Raw genomic sequence first — 17583 nt, 5'->3', positions numbered from 1 at the left:
ATTTTTCTATAATATTGAGGGGTACCCGTCTCTTATTCGCAACTCTTCCTATATACCACTTAATGAAATATATGGAGATAACGAACAACATTCAAGCTCCAGGGCATTAAACAATGCAAATTTTGCAGCAGAGCAAACACGGACCTCTAAAACATCAGAGGTGGGATCAGGTGCCATGGAGGAGTGAGAATCCCCTGCCGGCCGTTCACACTCCTTGTCATGATCGGGAAATAACAGAAAAATCCGTCGAGAATTCAGGGTGTAAATAATGACCTAACAATAAGTATGAAAAACGTCAGTCAGCATTTGACATAATGATAAATTTTATTTGCTGACAAGATCATTGTATCGACCATAGAACTTACGAAATGACGACTTTAAACGAGAATGCTGATATTCTTGTTTCATCAATTTGTTTGTCAATAACTTACCTCGTTTTAGAAATTATTCATACGCAGAGTATGTTCTTGCTGTGTATCGAATCAACTGAGAGATATAAACCCCGTATGCAGGTGATGAAGGTAATATTGTTGCATAAGTAAGGGAAGTTGACGATTGAAAAGTTAAAGTCATCACGTTTATCATAAAGCTTGGGTGTTAGATTACACAATTAGTATAAAAACGTCAGTCAGCATTTGATTTAATGATCAATTGTTGAATAAAATTTAACGAGACTTTCACAGAATCTTTGTTACATAGTGCCATTGTACACCTGCTATTTTACTTTTTGATTGGACTCATATTTCGAGTTCCAATAGCAAAACAGACATTGCCATTTTTTCTATAATATTGAGGGGTACCCGTCTCTTACTTTTTGATTGGACCATATTTCAGGTTTCCAATAGCACATCATAGAAACACTGTCATTCCTTTTATAATATTGAGGGATAACCATGCATCTCTTATCTGCAACTCCTCCAATGCCACTGAATAAAATTTAATGAGACGTTCACAGAATCTTTGTTACATGGTGCCGTTGTGTACCTTCTATTTTACTTTTTAATCTGACATTTATTTCGAGTTTCCCATAGCAAAACATGGACTTCTTGCCTTTATAAACGTAGGAGGTACGGGGCATCATTTTGTGAGGTCAGTGCTCACAGTACTTATAGTTCATTATAGCATTTGGCATTCTATTTTGTTTGATTGATAAAACCTGTCATGTAGATGCAAATTTAGAGTAATTATTGTTTAGAGTTATTACTGCTAGGACTGATGTTTCTAGCTCCCTTTATGGTAAAAGAGTTATGATAAGAGAATGTGAGGAAGACAAAAGATATGGAAGACGACAGAAGGTAGTAGAAGAGGAAATCAAAATTAAAATACTTGTGCCTTCATCTCTTCATGTGGAACTTCCTCCTAATTGTAATTCTAACTGCACTTCTATTAATCACTGCTTTCTTCACAGTCCCCCATTGTTGACCTCATGTAGCTACTTGATGGTTACTTCCCATTGTTATGATAAAAAGTGTATATAGCCCAAAGAGTGCACCATAAACCACTTCTATACATACTGTAAATCACCTTTTATTCATGAAGAACTTTATTTTCGAGTAATTGGGCAAGACAGTGTGCTCGCAAAAATTTCATTCTCGCGTGTAATAATAATCCTTATGATTATTAAGAGCAATAACCACAATCGTGAAAATTTTGTCTCGCTAATTAAGAGATATTGACTATCTCTCGAAAATAAAGTGTCGTGAAAATTTAGTGATCTACAGTATTACAGTTTGGCAACAATAGATAACTGACAAGATGTCTTTGATACACATTTTTTTTAAAAACAAGAATAAATCACAACAATGATGTATACATGTCACAGAAAAATAAATGTAAAGACAGAATATTTACAAGTCCATTGATAATATTATGCTTTGTTTATTGCATTGGCAGTTCTGAAAACTGATGCATTCTCTCTAACAACTCATGATTAACACTGCAGATGTTAATTATATAGAGATCTGTTCTGTGCTTTGATTCTGCCACTTTTCTTAACTGATAGCTTTTTGGTTATCTGTAAAAAAAAAAAAAAAAAAAAAAAAAAAAAAAAAAAAAAAAAGAATATTAACACGCAGAAGTTGAGAAAATCCGGAATGTAATATTAATACATTAACGAAATGTGAAACTTTACTGTCATTTTAACATGACTTTCATAATGTCAAGTACCTCATTTAAAATCTCATCTCCAACTTCACTGTTTGCAACAAAGGACATCTGAAAAGATAAAAAGTGTGTAGCTTGTAATTATGATATCAACATGCATTGACAAAAGAAGCTGTGGTAAATTTTGTCAGAGCTATAAACAAACAATACACAACAGTACAAAACTTGTCTCTTGTAAGCTATAAATATACAACGTACAACAACAAACCTTGTCTTGTGAGCTATACACATACAATGTACAACAAAACAAACCTTGTCTTGTGAGCTGTGTGTTATTGTGGACTGTTTTGGAGATTTTCTTGTTATTATTTCAATGACCTGTTAAAGTAGAGCAAACAAATATTATGGATTATTAAAATCTATGTAATGGAAACCATTTTTTCTTTCCAGAGCACAATGATCATGTTGAATATGTAAATACTTGTATGTTCTTACCTTTTTATTGAAAACACAATTTGATAAAAATATGAAAAATCCCTGAAAAAAGAAAACTAGTGTCAAATCACTGAAAAACTTTCGTCCATAGACGACGTATTCGATTATCCTTATTCAAATTTTAATAAGCAGATTTTTAATAGAATGATTTACAGTGTAATTCGGAATTCACGCACCTGTAGAGAATTCAGGATTGCAAATATGTACTGAAATACGATAACATCTTCACTGATGGAAAGAAAGCCAAATAACCAAGTGATTCCCATAACCGGAAGTAATGTCGATATACTGCGGATACCCATTCTACAACAAATAGGGAAAAAAAAACCAACAAGTCAATTAAATATCTTTTCTCAGCTTTGGGATACACAACCAACTTAAAGTAACAAATGAAATAAATCAGGATCTTTATAATGATCCACAGCCAAAAATATTCTTCACAGAAAATCCCGACAATCAATTTGCAACAGACACAGAAATTGTTTTTTATTGTTAAAAAAAAATGCCCTCGATTCCTCATTTCATCCCATTACATCATAGATCTGCTTTAGGTCTATGATAAAATGTACTTTCCTTTTTCTGATTTGTTAGCTGATTTTCCGTCTATTTTTCACTATATTTTGTTCATATAATTTTTTTTATCGTTCCTGTCTTCATTGTGTTTGAATTACTTTCCTTTCAAGTAGTGTTTAGTAACTTCCCCTTCTTGCGTTACCCCCTTCTACCGAACTCCGTCACTATAAGCGGAAAACACGCCAGGTTATCTTGTTTGCTACACTTAGTAATGAACTTAAACATTGTTTTCAGAACTATTTCTAAAAAATCAGTTATTGGGTTTATACAAAACTACTATAAATAGAACGCGTATCACACCCGTGTACATTACGTCCAATGAACCCTTACTCCGTCACCAGGGCCCTCTAAAATATGTCAACGTATTAATTAGAATTTTTTTCCAGTTTAGTTTTTTCTCCCTTCATCATCAACTTGTAAACATAGATAATTAGTTTTGGAGATTTAATATAGTGTTAAATTGTATTTTAGGAAAAGTATCAACAACAGAAAAAATAACGTTAATATAACGTATTTTATACGTAATAACGTTACGCTACGTACGTTATCTCCAACGTGTAGCGTATTAGGGTAAATTAAGACGAAACATAAAATATTTTTAGCCGTATTCAGTATGGCATGTCATATTAATCCTTTGGCAAAGACCTTCATAAATATGACTGACATGTAAAAATAAGCATATTGACGCACCTGTCGGAGGTATCGATGAAATAGCGCAGAAAGGAAAAAGTGCTTACTGATTTCACCTAAAATATGATAGATACGATAGATCACGTTTAATTGTTATTTATTTTTGATGCATTCTTGAGCTTGACTGTAAAAATTTATCGGCATTTGATTGTAGATTTTCAACATGTAAAAAATGACGTCAGAACCGCATTCGCTTACAAACAGCGCGGAGTTTCCCGAAAGTGACGCAGTTAGGGTAGTGATGGAGTTAGGGGGTTTTGCGATTTATTTAGTTCGTCACCATGTTTGTATACAGTCACGATAACGAATCAAATGATAGACAACAAATGAATGATTAAGTAATAGCTACAAGACAAATTCACACAATTCTTTTTAGTACATGGATTTGTTTTTTCTGCATAAAGCATCTAGCTATACATGAACATTTTGTAGTATTGTAATCATACGGGTTAACAATTTCTTTAATGACATCAGTTCTACAGTTTAGTTTATCAGTCACTAAAAATATCATAATACTGAAATCGAAGATTGTCATGCACAGGGTAGTAACGTAAAAAATGTTTTATCGTTTTCAACAAATAATTTACAAGCAAAGCATGTACGTTTATCTTATAGATTATTGGTTTACAACCTGTTTAAAAAATGTCAACTGTGATCGTTCACCCTTTCTAAGGGAAACTTTAATTAATCCTGCAATTCTTATGTAGTATACTTTAAGATTTTACTATAAAAATAAAGTTTTCCCGAGTTACACAATGAGATCTTGCTCAAGATTTTGATTATAGGTCATGTCAACAAAAGTCTTAATTATAATATTATATAAAGCGTTGCATGTCATATTGTAATTAAGAGAAATACCCACACTGCTTTCCGTCTGATGGTGCCGGTGGACGCCAGTTGTGTTGAATACATTGTAACGACCAAGGTAATTACGATGATGAAATTTATCTGTTGAAAAGGAATGTTAAACTTTAATGTTTAAAGACAACAATTCGTTGAAGTAAACTCACTAATTTAACTTGAAGAGGTGATACACCAAATCATCATAAAAGCCCTCCCCCCCAACCCTAGAGGTACTGTGATCGAGCGCCACAGCTGCAATTTTTTTTTGACATTTTGTAAATGTGACCTTGAACTTGCCAACATGACCTTGGTTACATTACCAAATGACACACCCTCTAGTCAAAAGTAAACTTCGAGTGAAATATGGACATCCAATGTTTCTCTATAAGAAAAATAAAAGATCTGACATGAATACTAAGTACTTGTATAACACTTTTTTTCTTCCAATGACTTGAACCTGCCACAATGATATTGGGTCAAGGTTATGTCATATTTTTAGCTCTAAATATTTTGAAGTTTCAATGTCCATAAAATATTTTATATTTTTTCTGGCAGTGACCTTGGACTGGCCAGAATGACCTTGGGTCAAGATCATGACACCCCTTTAAGACATAAGTAATATTTGAATGAGGTGTGAACTTTAATGATTATTCATTAGAGAGTTATTATTCAGACATGAATTTAACACTTTTTCTGCCATTGATCTTGGACTTGCTGGAATGACCTTGGATTACATCACGAAACACCCTTTAATCATAGGAAATCTGAGTCAAAAGTAGTATTTGTGAAAACTATGAGTCACTACATCTTTGCTAGCCACGGGTTTCCGATCCGAAATCTACTCTACAATTGTAGAGTAGATTTCGGATCGGAAACCCTTGGCTAGCAAAGATGGAGTCACTAATGTTCTCTAAAAGATATGGCCAGGAGAGGAATTAAACATTTTTCTACTACTGACCTGAACTTGATCAAACGACCTTGTGACACACCTTCAGATCATAAGCACTCTTTCTCTGAAGAATGAACTTCAAATATCTCCCCATAAAAAAAGTTGTACCGGACAATATTTTCACACTTTTCCTGCCAATGATATTGAACTTGCCGGTATAACCTTGCCTTAAAGTCATGACAGATTCTCAGATCTGAAGCAATCTTTGTACCAAGTATGAGCTTTGAATAATTCTCCATTACAAAGTTACACACCGGACAATAATTCATACATTGTTCTGCCAGTGACCTTAAGCTTGCCGGAATCTTTTTTGGCGAAGTCATGACACCCTCATCTTATTAACAATCTTTAAACAAAGTATGAACTTACAATGATTCTTCGTTACAAAATTATAGCCCAGACAAGCTTACATGGACAGACGAAGGTAATTCTCATATACCTCTACCCAAACTTCGTTTGCAGGAGGGGATACAAAAAGCTTTAGACATTTTCATTTTGGAGAAGGGGATACAAACATAGATTTTATTTTATAGTACATACTGGCAAAATAAATGAAGGGCCACAACCATAAATTTACTTCGTTTTCTATTGTATAGTATATACTGGCAAAATTATTGGGGGGCGGGGGGGGGGGCACGAAGGTCCCTACGGCGCCTGGAGAATAGAGGTAAGTCGTTCCTGAAATAGTTAGTAAACTAAAAGACGTAATTATAACTTGATTTTTGTGATCAGCTTTTGCCGATCACAGTTGATTCCATATATATAAGCCATCCGGCTATTTGCGTGACATAACGTGAAGAATATCAGTAACATTTTGCCAGAAGGGTTCCTGTAATTCTTTCATCTTATTTTATGTGCTTAATAACCAAAGAGATTTTTTTTTCAAAATGAAAAAAAGTGAAGATAAGGAACAGTTACATGTATCGATCTCAAAAAATCTACAAAGAAAACACAAGAAGGAGCGTTTACCGGTCACCGAGCTCTATTTACTGATGAAGTAGACGGAATGTTCCGCAGTCAATTTTGTATAAAAAACAAAGGCATAACAATTGGTTTGAAACAAGTCAGCCAAAAATACGACTCAATGATAGGTTATATTTGCTAATAAGGTCGTAAGAAAGACCATAGAATTTACAAAATACTGACTTTGAACAAGGTTGTTGAAATCCCTGTAACATTAACTTATCTGTCAGTTGTGTGCCTCCGTTTAAAAATTGATCGTACTAAGAGCATGCTGTTAAGCATCGAATAAATTTGGAGACGTAAATACCATGTGCAGAAAATAGCGGAATATTCCGAGGGGTGATCAAAAAGTTCGCGAACTTATTGAATTATTTCCATAAAAGAAATAAAATTAGGTTTCAGTGTTCATTATTGTTTAAAGTAGTCCTCTCCAATTTTAATGCACATCTGCCACCGTTCTGTCCATGCGCAAATCACGTGATCCAGGCGGTCACTTGACCTGCTCCGTAGCGTTCTGTTCACAGAAGCTGAAAGATTTCTCTGAGTCTTATATTTCTTAACATGCAAATTATTTTTTTTATAACAAGAACAGTCCATTTGTCAAAAATGGCGAAATCTCGGCAATAGGATGGGTGGATAAGGATGTCCTCCAGAATGAGCATGGTGACCATCACAACCCGAGTCCTCTGTCTTGGGAGCGTCGTTTATCCAATGTGGATAAAGTATAAACGCCTTCTTTTTATCATATCTGATATGTTTCAAGTCTAAAGTAAACGATATTTTAGGGATTTAATAATTATATCATTGTTAAGATATTCAACTGTTTTTCTAACTGTAACTTGGCGATTTTTCAGAACAAATTGCTAAACTAAGGACACATCTCTTTCCCAGCTTGCTTTCACTGGGTAAAAGAACAAACCATCTAGGTTTTGTCACTAAAACAATCAAACCAATTAATGATTAAACTTCTGGCAAGTCTTTTGTCTTCATAAACTTTGTACAAATTATTGCATTGTATATGTTACTGCCAAGGAATTTCCAAGATATACGTTAAACTTTACAGCCGTTCGTTGCTCGAATACAACTGAGTCAGCCATTTTTGTCACAAGTCACCTACATTGTGACGTCACAAACATGGCGCTAAAATTACCTAACACCTGCTATTTATAGAACATGTGTATGACTATCTGTGTGCCAAATTTCATTCTGATCTGAATTGTGGCTTTGTAAATATAGATATAGTTCGCGAACTTTTTGATCACCCCTCGTACTTCATAAATAAGGAAAGTTGACTATGGAAAAGCTGGTCATCTCGTTTGTCATACAATTTAGTTGTTAGTTGGCACTTATTGCCTAGAGTCATTTGAACATCCAAATATGAAACAGATGTGGCAGTCTTTGTGGTATTTTTAATATGGAGTTAGCTGGGATATATCGATTCGACATATGTTTGGAAGCAACTATTGTAAAATGATAAAATATCGTCGATATATCTGAAATTGAAGTTGAGGGCCATAGAAAGTGCTTTCCTCTTTTCATGTAGGAGATTTTGTATAAATTCTGCTTCATAAGAATATAAAAAAAGGTCGGCTAATAAAGAAACCAAACTAGTGACCATTGGAATTTCAGCAGTTTGTTGGAAGACCTGGTCTCCAAAGACTACATAATTGTTGTCAATAAGGAACTCCGCATCCTTTTTATATCAACTATACAAAGTACTTGTGTGCAGAATCAGAGGGCGTTTTAACAATGTAATTTTGTTGATGACCAATTTCTGAGTTCTGTTTATAGTGAAGAAGCAGTTGTCTCTGATATGCAAAAAGCATAGTTTTTAATTTATAGAGAGGAATGTTTGTATAAAGTGTAGAAAAGTCGTGCGTTTTGATATTACTGACTTTCTTTGGAATTTTTTAGAATCCACATATGATTTTCACCACTTCTAGTATATGCTGTAGCACAGTGCATCTGACGTTTCTCTTTTACAGCAGTTTATATTTTTGTAAGGAGTAAAGGTATGGGCTTGGTAGAGCATTTGCTGGACGCGTTAATGTATCTTTGTAAGAATTGTCATGAAGTTAATGAATCCAGTATAGATAGGGTAGACCGAACTCATCTTGCCTGACTCGAATGTTTAAAGTACTAGTATTAAACAATGAAATGTGATTTTGAAGAATGAAATATATGGAGATAACAAACAGTATTCAAGCTCAAAAGTCCATTAAAGAATACAAAATAGGAGCAGAGCAAACACGGACCTCCAAAACATCAGAGGTGGGATCAGGTGCCATGGAGGAGTGAGCATCCCCTGCTGACCGGTCATGGTCGGGAAATTACGGAAAAATCCGACAATTCAGTGTGTAAATGGCCTAACAATTAGTATGAAAAACGTCAATTTCATTCTTAGAAAGTGAACTGTGAGTATAAGTTGGATTTCCAGACGTAGAATGAAAACCCAGTCCTCTAAAATGCATTATTAATTATGAGCCATACAAAAAAAAAAAAAAACGATGAACGATAACTTATTGCTCATGTAGTCTTTCTAATTCTTGTATCACCTTCGATTTAGTGAAAACAGAAGGATAGATGGATCACATTGTCTTTTAACTTTCTAATACGATTCTTCAATATATTTCTAAAATACTTGATTCATTCTGATAGTGCTCAGGTCTTCTCCTTCTTATTTAACGACTGAATAGACTGTGAGTGTGTATTTTCTCCTCCGTTTTCATTACAAGTTAGTTTTTCTTTCATTCCTTTGTAATTCTACATTATGTATGTTAGGGAAATGAATATGTCCAGAATCCAGTTATAGAGCATTCATTTTAAACATCAGTGATTTTACCCAGTATCATAATTTGATCTTCTATGCACTAATTTCTGAAATTATTCCGTACGGTTGCACAAAAAATTTCCAAAGTTTAAAAAAAAATTTAATGGAATTTAATTAACCATCTTGTTTGAATTAGGAAAAAAAGGTCAATTAACGTATTTTACGTTATTTTTGTTTAATAATTGAGTTTCAATGATTCAATGAATGGCGTGACAAAACAGATCGTTTGTTAAAGAAATTACACAGAATCGGTCATTAGGACAGGTAGAGACTGTCTTAACGTCGTAAGACGCTGTGTTTTGTTTTGAACATTTATATGAATGATCGTTAGGTCGAATAATTTGCTTCATTGTCATTGATAAAAAAGAAAATTTTCTCCAAGATACAGGATGAAGCAAGATAAAAATTTACTGCTGTTCAGGAGATAAAAGTCTTTGGTGACAGTAACAAGGGAAAAATCTCGAATCTATTGGATAATTAAGATTCAAATGGAAGATTTAAATTACAAACAAGTTCGTTAGGTTTATGATGTTGAAGCCTAGCGACACTCCCGATTAGAATATTATTATATTGCCATATTTAACTCTTTTCACGGCTTATGAAAAACTTCATTATTTTGTGCCCATTGACTAAAAGTCATACACAAAGTACCGGTAATGATTTCCTGGAGAACAGCGATAATCATCCTTCTATTTGTTCCAACATCATTCTGTGCTGATGCCAGACTTTTGGAAAAGAGACTTTTGTCCAACTACAGCACCATCGTCAAACCTAGACGAGACCAGACTCAGTCGGTGCTGGTCAATCTCACATTTACCATGAACTCATTGAGGACAGTGGAGGAACGCTATCAATATATCACCTTCATGGGTTGGTTCATTGTCACATGGTACGACGATTTCCTGTCGTGGGATGAAAAAGAGTTTGTAGGACTGAGATCGGTAAATATTCCATATACCAAAGTCTGGGTCCCTGACATCAGTCTCTACTTCTCGGAGACAAACACACATGATCTGGGCGTGAATCCGTTCGTTTCCGTTTATTCTAGCGGTTTGGTTGTATGGTATCCCGGTGACCAGTACACAATAGAGTGTCTCCTGGATATCCAGAAGTTTCCTTTTGATAAACAGTCATGTGAGTTGCGTATCGCCGCCTGGCAGACGACTGACTGGATGCAAAAACTTTTCCCCAAAAGGAGATTTAATGAAATGAAACAGATATCAGAAAATGGCGAATGGGAGTTCATTAAAACTGATTTGAAGTCTGTTTTTGTTCGCGAATTCAACATGACTGAAGTAAGGTATACGATATTTCTAAGAAGACGCCCATTATATGCTATGATGAGTACTGTATTCCCAGTCGTGTTACTGGCCATCCTCAGTTCTTTATCTTACGGTCTTCCAGTGACTTCCGGTGAAAGAATGACATATTGTTTGACAGTCCTGCTAGCGTTTACTGTTTTTCTGACGCTATTTGAAGAAAATATGCCGCGGAAATCTACAAACATTCCTTATTTGTCCCTATATCTCTGTATTCATTTGATTTCTAGTGTTTTTTCTATATTTGTGTCAGTCATCGTCATCAGAAGCCACCATATAATGATCAAGAAACTAGAAATATTTACAGTTCAAAAAGAGGTCGTCATTCGACAAGATTACGAAAACAAGGCATTCCAGAATTCACCAGAAAAGAATAAATCTTCAAAAGATCACCCCCATGATAAAAATTTTAACATGGAGACAAAGAGCACCGAGGAAAATAAATACAAACCAGATGTTAAGGATGATGTTGATGACAAAGAGCAAACCTCTGAAAAAGAAATCTTTGACGACATGCTAGACGATGGAAATCGTACTTTACCTTCCTGCTGTGATCAGATGTTGGGACAAAAATTTGTGAGTAGAAGTTTGGATAAGCTAATGCTCAAAATAAGTGTTGCCTTCACACTGTTAAGCACTGTCGGACTTGGGCTGTTGTTTTACCTCTGATTTGAAAAAAGAGCACGGCAATTACAATATTATTTCTTTTTTTCATGTTTGTCGTTATGAAGTATGTAAGATTTTCCTACTTTAAATTGTAATTATGAAACCTTTGCATATTTTATGAAATACCGGGATGCCCCTTTTTTTAATAGATTAATGATGCAAGGTTATAATTGACAAAGAATTGTATATGTCGGAAAATTTTGCTTTGCACCAAACGTTCGAATTTGAATGTGAGATTTTAGCTGTTTTGCACATGCAATTCAAGAAATTGTAAGTATTCAAAGGTATTATATGTATGTTGAAAGCTGGACAGTAAGTATTGCCTTTTTGCTTTGCCTTGTACTTTTTACTGCATAAAAATTACAATAATGTTCTGGTAATAAGGACAATATAATATCAAGTATGCCATTGAATCCTGAACATCCAGGATTTTATATTTTATTTAATGTGTTTTAAACTGCATGGATTTGTTATGAAATTTTGCGACAGAACTTTGAGTGACAACAAGAAGGATATGACTTTCTGAGTTATAAACTTTTTGAATTCCATCTGCATGCGTTTGTATTGCTACATCTATGCAATCGATCAGAACATCTATTTTTTTTTCAAGATTCTAGTTAAGACTTGTAGTGTTTGAACAGAAGACATGAAAATAATTCTAAACATGTAGCACATTGTGCCTCACATTGTAAACCAAATTGAGAAATTTGTGTACATAATTTAATTTTCGCTTCCCAGATCATAATTTTATGAATTGAGTGAAGTTCTTGAAGTCATGTACGAAAAATATCAACTCTTCCATCGTCAACTTCCCTTATTTATGTAGTTCTAACATTCAAACATCACTTGCATATAGTGTTTATGTCTCCAACTGATTCGATACGCAAGAGTATGCTCTAAGTTTTCAAATGGAGAAATTCTACGGTCGTTATAATGACGTTATAATAGTCTTCGGTTGTATTTTATCTGAAATGTTTAATACCATTTGTTAAGTCATTATTTTACTAATTAGTACTCCGCATACCTGATCAATGCACAGGGCTAACAGCGGGTGTGAACAGTCAACAGGGGATTTTTACTCCTCTAGGCATCTGACCCCACCTCTGATGTTTCCAGGGGGTTGTGTCCTGTTCGCAATTTGTTTTGTTTATACTGGATTTATGAGATTGATCACTGTTCATTATCTTCACAATTTACATTAATTATTCGCCTGGGAAAGAGAAATATGGAATATATACTTACCAAAACAACAAACGCAACAGGAACTAGAAATCCATAAAGAGCACCAGTGTCATACGATAACCAGCATCTGACACAGAGGAAATTCAGAATTAGGTGATTACACATAATTGTGAAAACGTCAAAAATAACGATGAAAAATTAAGAACTTATGAAGATTAAATAAATAATAGGTGACAAGGCATCAGTCGTTTGTAAGAAAAGACAAGTTATCTCAAACGGCCAGCAAGTTGGAATTGAGGCATTCTAAAAAAACAAAAGAATATTATCAAATAAACAACGTTTCTGCTAAAATTTAAGGAGCATTTTAGCCTACCATTCTGGTGCGAAAAAGCGGAGACCAGAAGAACATGATTTTAAGAATTCCTAACGAGTGCTGGTACATTCCTTAACATATTCACATGGACAGTTTGTCTGCCATACATTCAGGAATAGAGAGAAGAATTTTCGAAGATTTTATGTATTTTGAACTAAAGCTACTCTAGGGAAATGGAATTAGTGCCATGAGACATGGATTTAACAATTCATCATTTTAGAGAATAAACAAAGATTTTGTTAGATAAAATTAAGGTACAGAAAAGTGCACTTTTGAAAGGAAGTCCCTCCTTTAAGCACGAAACCTTCATCTCAAAGACTTGAAAACCATGGCTCTGGCAGAAGTCTCATTGCTCATTTTCAACAAGCTTTAACTTTGTCAGCGAAGTATACCAGAGTTTTGAAGGATATATAATCAACTGAAGCACACCATGGTGCCCGAATCATAACCTCAGAGGACATGAAATTCCTTAATATAGCAAAAGATTTCTAGTTCTCACAAAGAATTGAGTTTTCTACAAGATATCTATGGATTAAATAAGTTTTTTTCCTAAAACGCTAATGGATTTGATAGGCATGGTCAACATGGATCCAATCAGGACAAATTGAATTTAATAAAAAAGTGTTCATTATAAAATACATGTATGCAGTTTGAATACAAAATATCCAAAATTTGTCATTAAAGTCTCTGTATTTTCTATACATCGTATGATCCAAGGTGTCATATTTGCTTATAATTTTAATATATTGTTAGTTTTGTTACATTATGATTATAACGTATATTTGTCGCACTTAGTGGATATACATTCTCCTGTTAATCATCATTTTTTCTCATTGATAATTCATTTCTGAAAAAAAATGATTATCTCCCTTTGATATTAACGTCCTAAATCTACAAAAGATTTTTTACTCACATATTTTTAGGATGGTAGTTAGATGGGTACGTCAGACTTAATGTGATGCCAGTAATAACAGCGGGAAGACCTACAAAAAATAGAGCACCTGTTATTCATACTTTCACTTTGAAACCTGTTTTTTTTTTATCAGGATTAGTTGTTCCGCGGTATGAATGATTTTTCATAACAAGAGAAAGAAAGCAGTTTCAAAAGAAGCATGAAAAATCAGGATGAAATTCAATGAATTTGGATTATAGGAGTTTTATTGTACTTTCAACAATGTATATCGGCGAACGTATGGTAATACTAGTAGATGAAAGCTAAGGAGGTGAATCACACACATATAATGTTCATCATATTTCCTGAAAATCTAAAGACATTCTATGTCATAAAGCGTTTTTTGTTGCTTATGTCAGATTTATTCTTAATAAGAGGTATTTAGCACAGCAGTGGTATGAAATGTATGCCTGGTATACTGTGTCCATCAAAGACGTGTTATCTTAGAAGTAAGACTTTGATATTTGTTTGAACGTAAATACGTACAAGTACATGTATCTCGCAATGTTTGAATATATTCGCTTAGAAGAATATATGATGCCTTTGTATTTATATTTCACATGAGAGTACCTGTCATTCGTTTAAAAAATCAACTTGTAACCAAACACAAAATATGTTTTCTGAGAATTCTCTCAATAAGTGCATTTACAAAACTTCAGAGTCTTTACACCTGTACTAAAGTATTATCAGCAAAGGAAGGCTAAGGTTATGGATTCAGTTTTCAAGTATACTATAATTTAACACCCCCCTCCATAAAAAAAAATAATTGATAGCTTTGTCATTTTCAGAGTGAATTCAGGTAATTAATTTTAAAAGAATACCATCTACTTATTAAAATTTATCTGTATAACTGCATTCATGTACTTATCCAATACTTCATTTGCTGTTAATGATATCAATAAGCTAAAAATTCAAATTTTGATCAAAGCTCCAATTTTATCAAAGACATCATTCTATCATAAATGAAAGGTATTTTTCTTATCAAAGACAACGAAAGACTTTCAAATTTGAAAAATTTGAAAAAGACTTTCAAAACACATTTTGAAAATGATTTTTTGCAAGAAATATCAAATAAGATTTTTTTGTATTTATCAAATAAATTTTGAATGCACACAGTATCTGTTATAAATGATCTCAATATTACTTTATCTTTTAAACAGTAGAAGTAATTGAAAAACCACAATTTAAGAAACAAAGACCTCAATTTAAAAAGAAAAAATAACTCTTTAAGATTATTGATTTAAAAAAAAAAACAACGAAAATACGAACAAGTTTTACTAAAAATCTCGTTGTGTAGTTTTTTTTGTAATCATGGCGTTCCCTGTTGTATGCTTGAAATTACCTTTTTCTGTTTTTCATGATTTGACAAATTTTAAGGCTAAAATGCGTAAGCATGATACAAGAAGGATATCTAAAAGCTAGCAAATATTGTCAAGTACAAAAAACTTTTATACATTCATGTTTGAAATATAGAAATCCGTCAAACAGAAGATCTCAGCTATCCTGCAGCTGTCACAAAGAACTGTAAACTGTGTATATCCAGTAGAGAAGTGTCTGTGAAAATTGTGTTTGAAGGAGGAAAGAGAAATCAAGTTTTTTTTATATCCTTATACTTCATATCCAATCAAAGATTTTTTTGGTCTCGTAAAATATGCCTTAATCAATTATTATTATAGTGCAAATGCATTAATAATCATTAAAACATTGATGTAATGCTTTGACCAATATATATACAAAATTTTTTTTACTGCATGTTTGTTACTTCCAAGTAAATGTATTATCGTTGATGGAAAAACCTATATGTTTGTCAGGGTAAATTCGAAAGTATAATTTGAAGATATTCATTTTCCCAAAACATATCGTGCACTCACCGTAAGCAATGAGAAGGAATAGGGTCTTCCTGGATTTGGATGTAAATCTGTTGGCACTGAGAAAGGATATTTTTACAAGGGTCACGTGTACAAAATAGTATATCCCGATGTCCAACATGAGGCAGAAGACAACTAGGAATAGGTACTGTAGAAACACTGTGATAATCAAACACGTGACCTGTAAATAGAGTGATTAGAAACAAGTATTGTGCATGTTCTGTGATCACCAAACAAGTATTGAAAAAAGAGATTAGGTATGTAAGTGAAAAGTATTATGAGTAACAACAAGTTAAGAAACTCTGTTTTTGTAAACTAAAGTGTGAGTATTCTTTACAAAAATAAAGGAAGTAGAATTTTGTTTAATAAGGTAGGGTGGAGCTCTCTGAAAAGAGCCCCTTGACAGCGAATATAACCATGTGTTTATACAATTCTACCATAAAGTTATAGATTTTATTACAAAAACTAGGGAACTGAAAAACGTTCATGTCACAACATGATATAGTTTGATCTGGTGCAAGCTGTTGATTTCAAATTATATTCATAAAGTACATATACTTGTAAAGTTCCCGACTTCAGAAACTTGCACCTGCTTTACCCTTGTCATGGCGTCGCCTGAAAATTACAATATTTTGCAAGCCAAAATAATCAGAACTGAGTTTTTAATGTCTTTGGAATCTGCTGGTTGAAATTTATTTGCATTTGATTTTTTATCTCACCAATAGTAAAAAGTAAAGAAGATTTAATCTGTAATAGTTTGTTTCATCTCCTCTATATGTATGAAGATTTGTTAAGATTTAGAAAAAAGTTTATTTTCCTTTGTCAAATCATAATGTTTACCAGTGGTTACATGACATGCATTGGGTATGTCTGAAAATAATTTAAACTTATTCACATTTCAGTTTCATCTTTAAAATCCTACTAAACAATCAAATAAGACAACGTTTCTAAAATTAATGTAAAGTGAATTTTACAAATAATTAGGATCAAACATAAAAAACCTAATTATTTTACTACGGAGAGATAAAATACAAGAAGTCTGTGAGCCAATGCTCACTAATAATACCCCCGCTCTGATGTGAATACACAAGTTCAGTTATGTACAGACGCACGGATAAACAGGAAGTTGACATCGGATTCGCAAAAAAATGAATCCCACCGTATGGCATGCCTAAACAAAGAGTATGCTAAAATTTCAAGCATCTGCAATGAGTAGTTGCTGAGAAAACTGCGACCAAAATTTGTTACGGACAGACAGACACACAGACAGACAAACAGACAGACACACATGGGTAAAACAGTATACCCCCCCTCCTTCGGAGCGGGGGTATAATTATATTTTTTTCTGAGAAATAATTAACCGATCCCTGAGTGCTAACATTTAAAAAAATTCTGTAATATGCAGATTGAACATTGTTTTTCTCAGGCGACGACAGAATACTTTCTGTAGGCTAAATTAATGGTAACTCGACTTTAAACGTTCTGTACTAACTGACATTTCTTACATGTACTTAATCTTAGTTCAGATCAAATAGATTACTTAAGAGCTAAAGGGTTCTGGGTTCGATTCCTGGTCTTGCTCGAAATATTTCCATTTCTGGGTTGGTGTCTTCCATTAACTAAGTTAGGGTTTATGATGTTTGCACCTGTTTGTTCATTATTACAACCTGTCTAGAATTTCAGGAGGTGTGAGGTCTTGAATCATCTCTTAGGTATGATATAACTGGGTACAGGTATGTGCCCTGGCAATACAAGTCATAATGAAATAACTGGATAT

General features: G+C 33.6%; 2 protein-coding genes across 4 annotated transcripts in view; one reads left to right on the top strand and one right to left on the bottom strand.

The window, feature by feature from the left end:
- Nucleotides 1-1760: 1760 nt before the first annotated feature.
- The window catches only part of LOC133185558 (adhesion G protein-coupled receptor L4-like), a 63662-nt gene continuing 47839 nt past the window's right edge, over nucleotides 1761-17583 (bottom strand). For all 3 annotated transcript variants that reach the window (XM_061320847.1, XM_061320848.1, XM_061320849.1), the window contains 9 exons: nucleotides 15810-15987; nucleotides 13900-13969; nucleotides 12674-12740; nucleotides 4724-4809; nucleotides 2775-2901; nucleotides 2599-2640; nucleotides 2416-2481; nucleotides 2167-2214; nucleotides 1761-2014 (listed from right to left, as the gene is read on the bottom strand). In XM_061320847.1, the coding sequence (XP_061176831.1) occupies nucleotides 1946-2014; nucleotides 2167-2214; nucleotides 2416-2481; nucleotides 2599-2640; nucleotides 2775-2901; nucleotides 4724-4809; nucleotides 12674-12740; nucleotides 13900-13969; nucleotides 15810-15987 (753 nt within the window). In that variant the 3' untranslated portion in view covers nucleotides 1761-1945. The remainder of the gene's footprint in view (nucleotides 2015-2166; nucleotides 2215-2415; nucleotides 2482-2598; nucleotides 2641-2774; nucleotides 2902-4723; nucleotides 4810-12673; nucleotides 12741-13899; nucleotides 13970-15809; nucleotides 15988-17583) is intronic.
- LOC133185630 (neuronal acetylcholine receptor subunit beta-4-like) lies at nucleotides 10103-11434 on the top strand. Its single transcript, XM_061320942.1, has one exon. The coding sequence runs from the start codon at nucleotides 10103-10105 to the stop codon at nucleotides 11432-11434; it is 1332 nt and encodes a 443-aa protein (XP_061176926.1).

This window comes from Saccostrea echinata, unplaced genomic scaffold, assembly GCF_033153115.1.
Source record: "Saccostrea echinata isolate AGI-Se365-2 ecotype Australia unplaced genomic scaffold, CSIRO_AGI_Sech_v1 ptg000012l, whole genome shotgun sequence".
NCBI lineage: Eukaryota > Metazoa > Mollusca > Bivalvia > Ostreida > Ostreidae > Saccostrea > Saccostrea echinata.
The sequence above is the reverse complement of the archived record's forward strand: the minus strand, read 5'-3'. Positions and strand labels throughout refer to the sequence as shown.

Excerpts from the sequence above, each read along its gene's own strand:
- LOC133185630 (XM_061320942.1), top strand. The coding sequence starts at position 10,103 with ATGATTTCCTGGAGAACAGCGATAATCATCCTTCTATTTGTTCCAACA.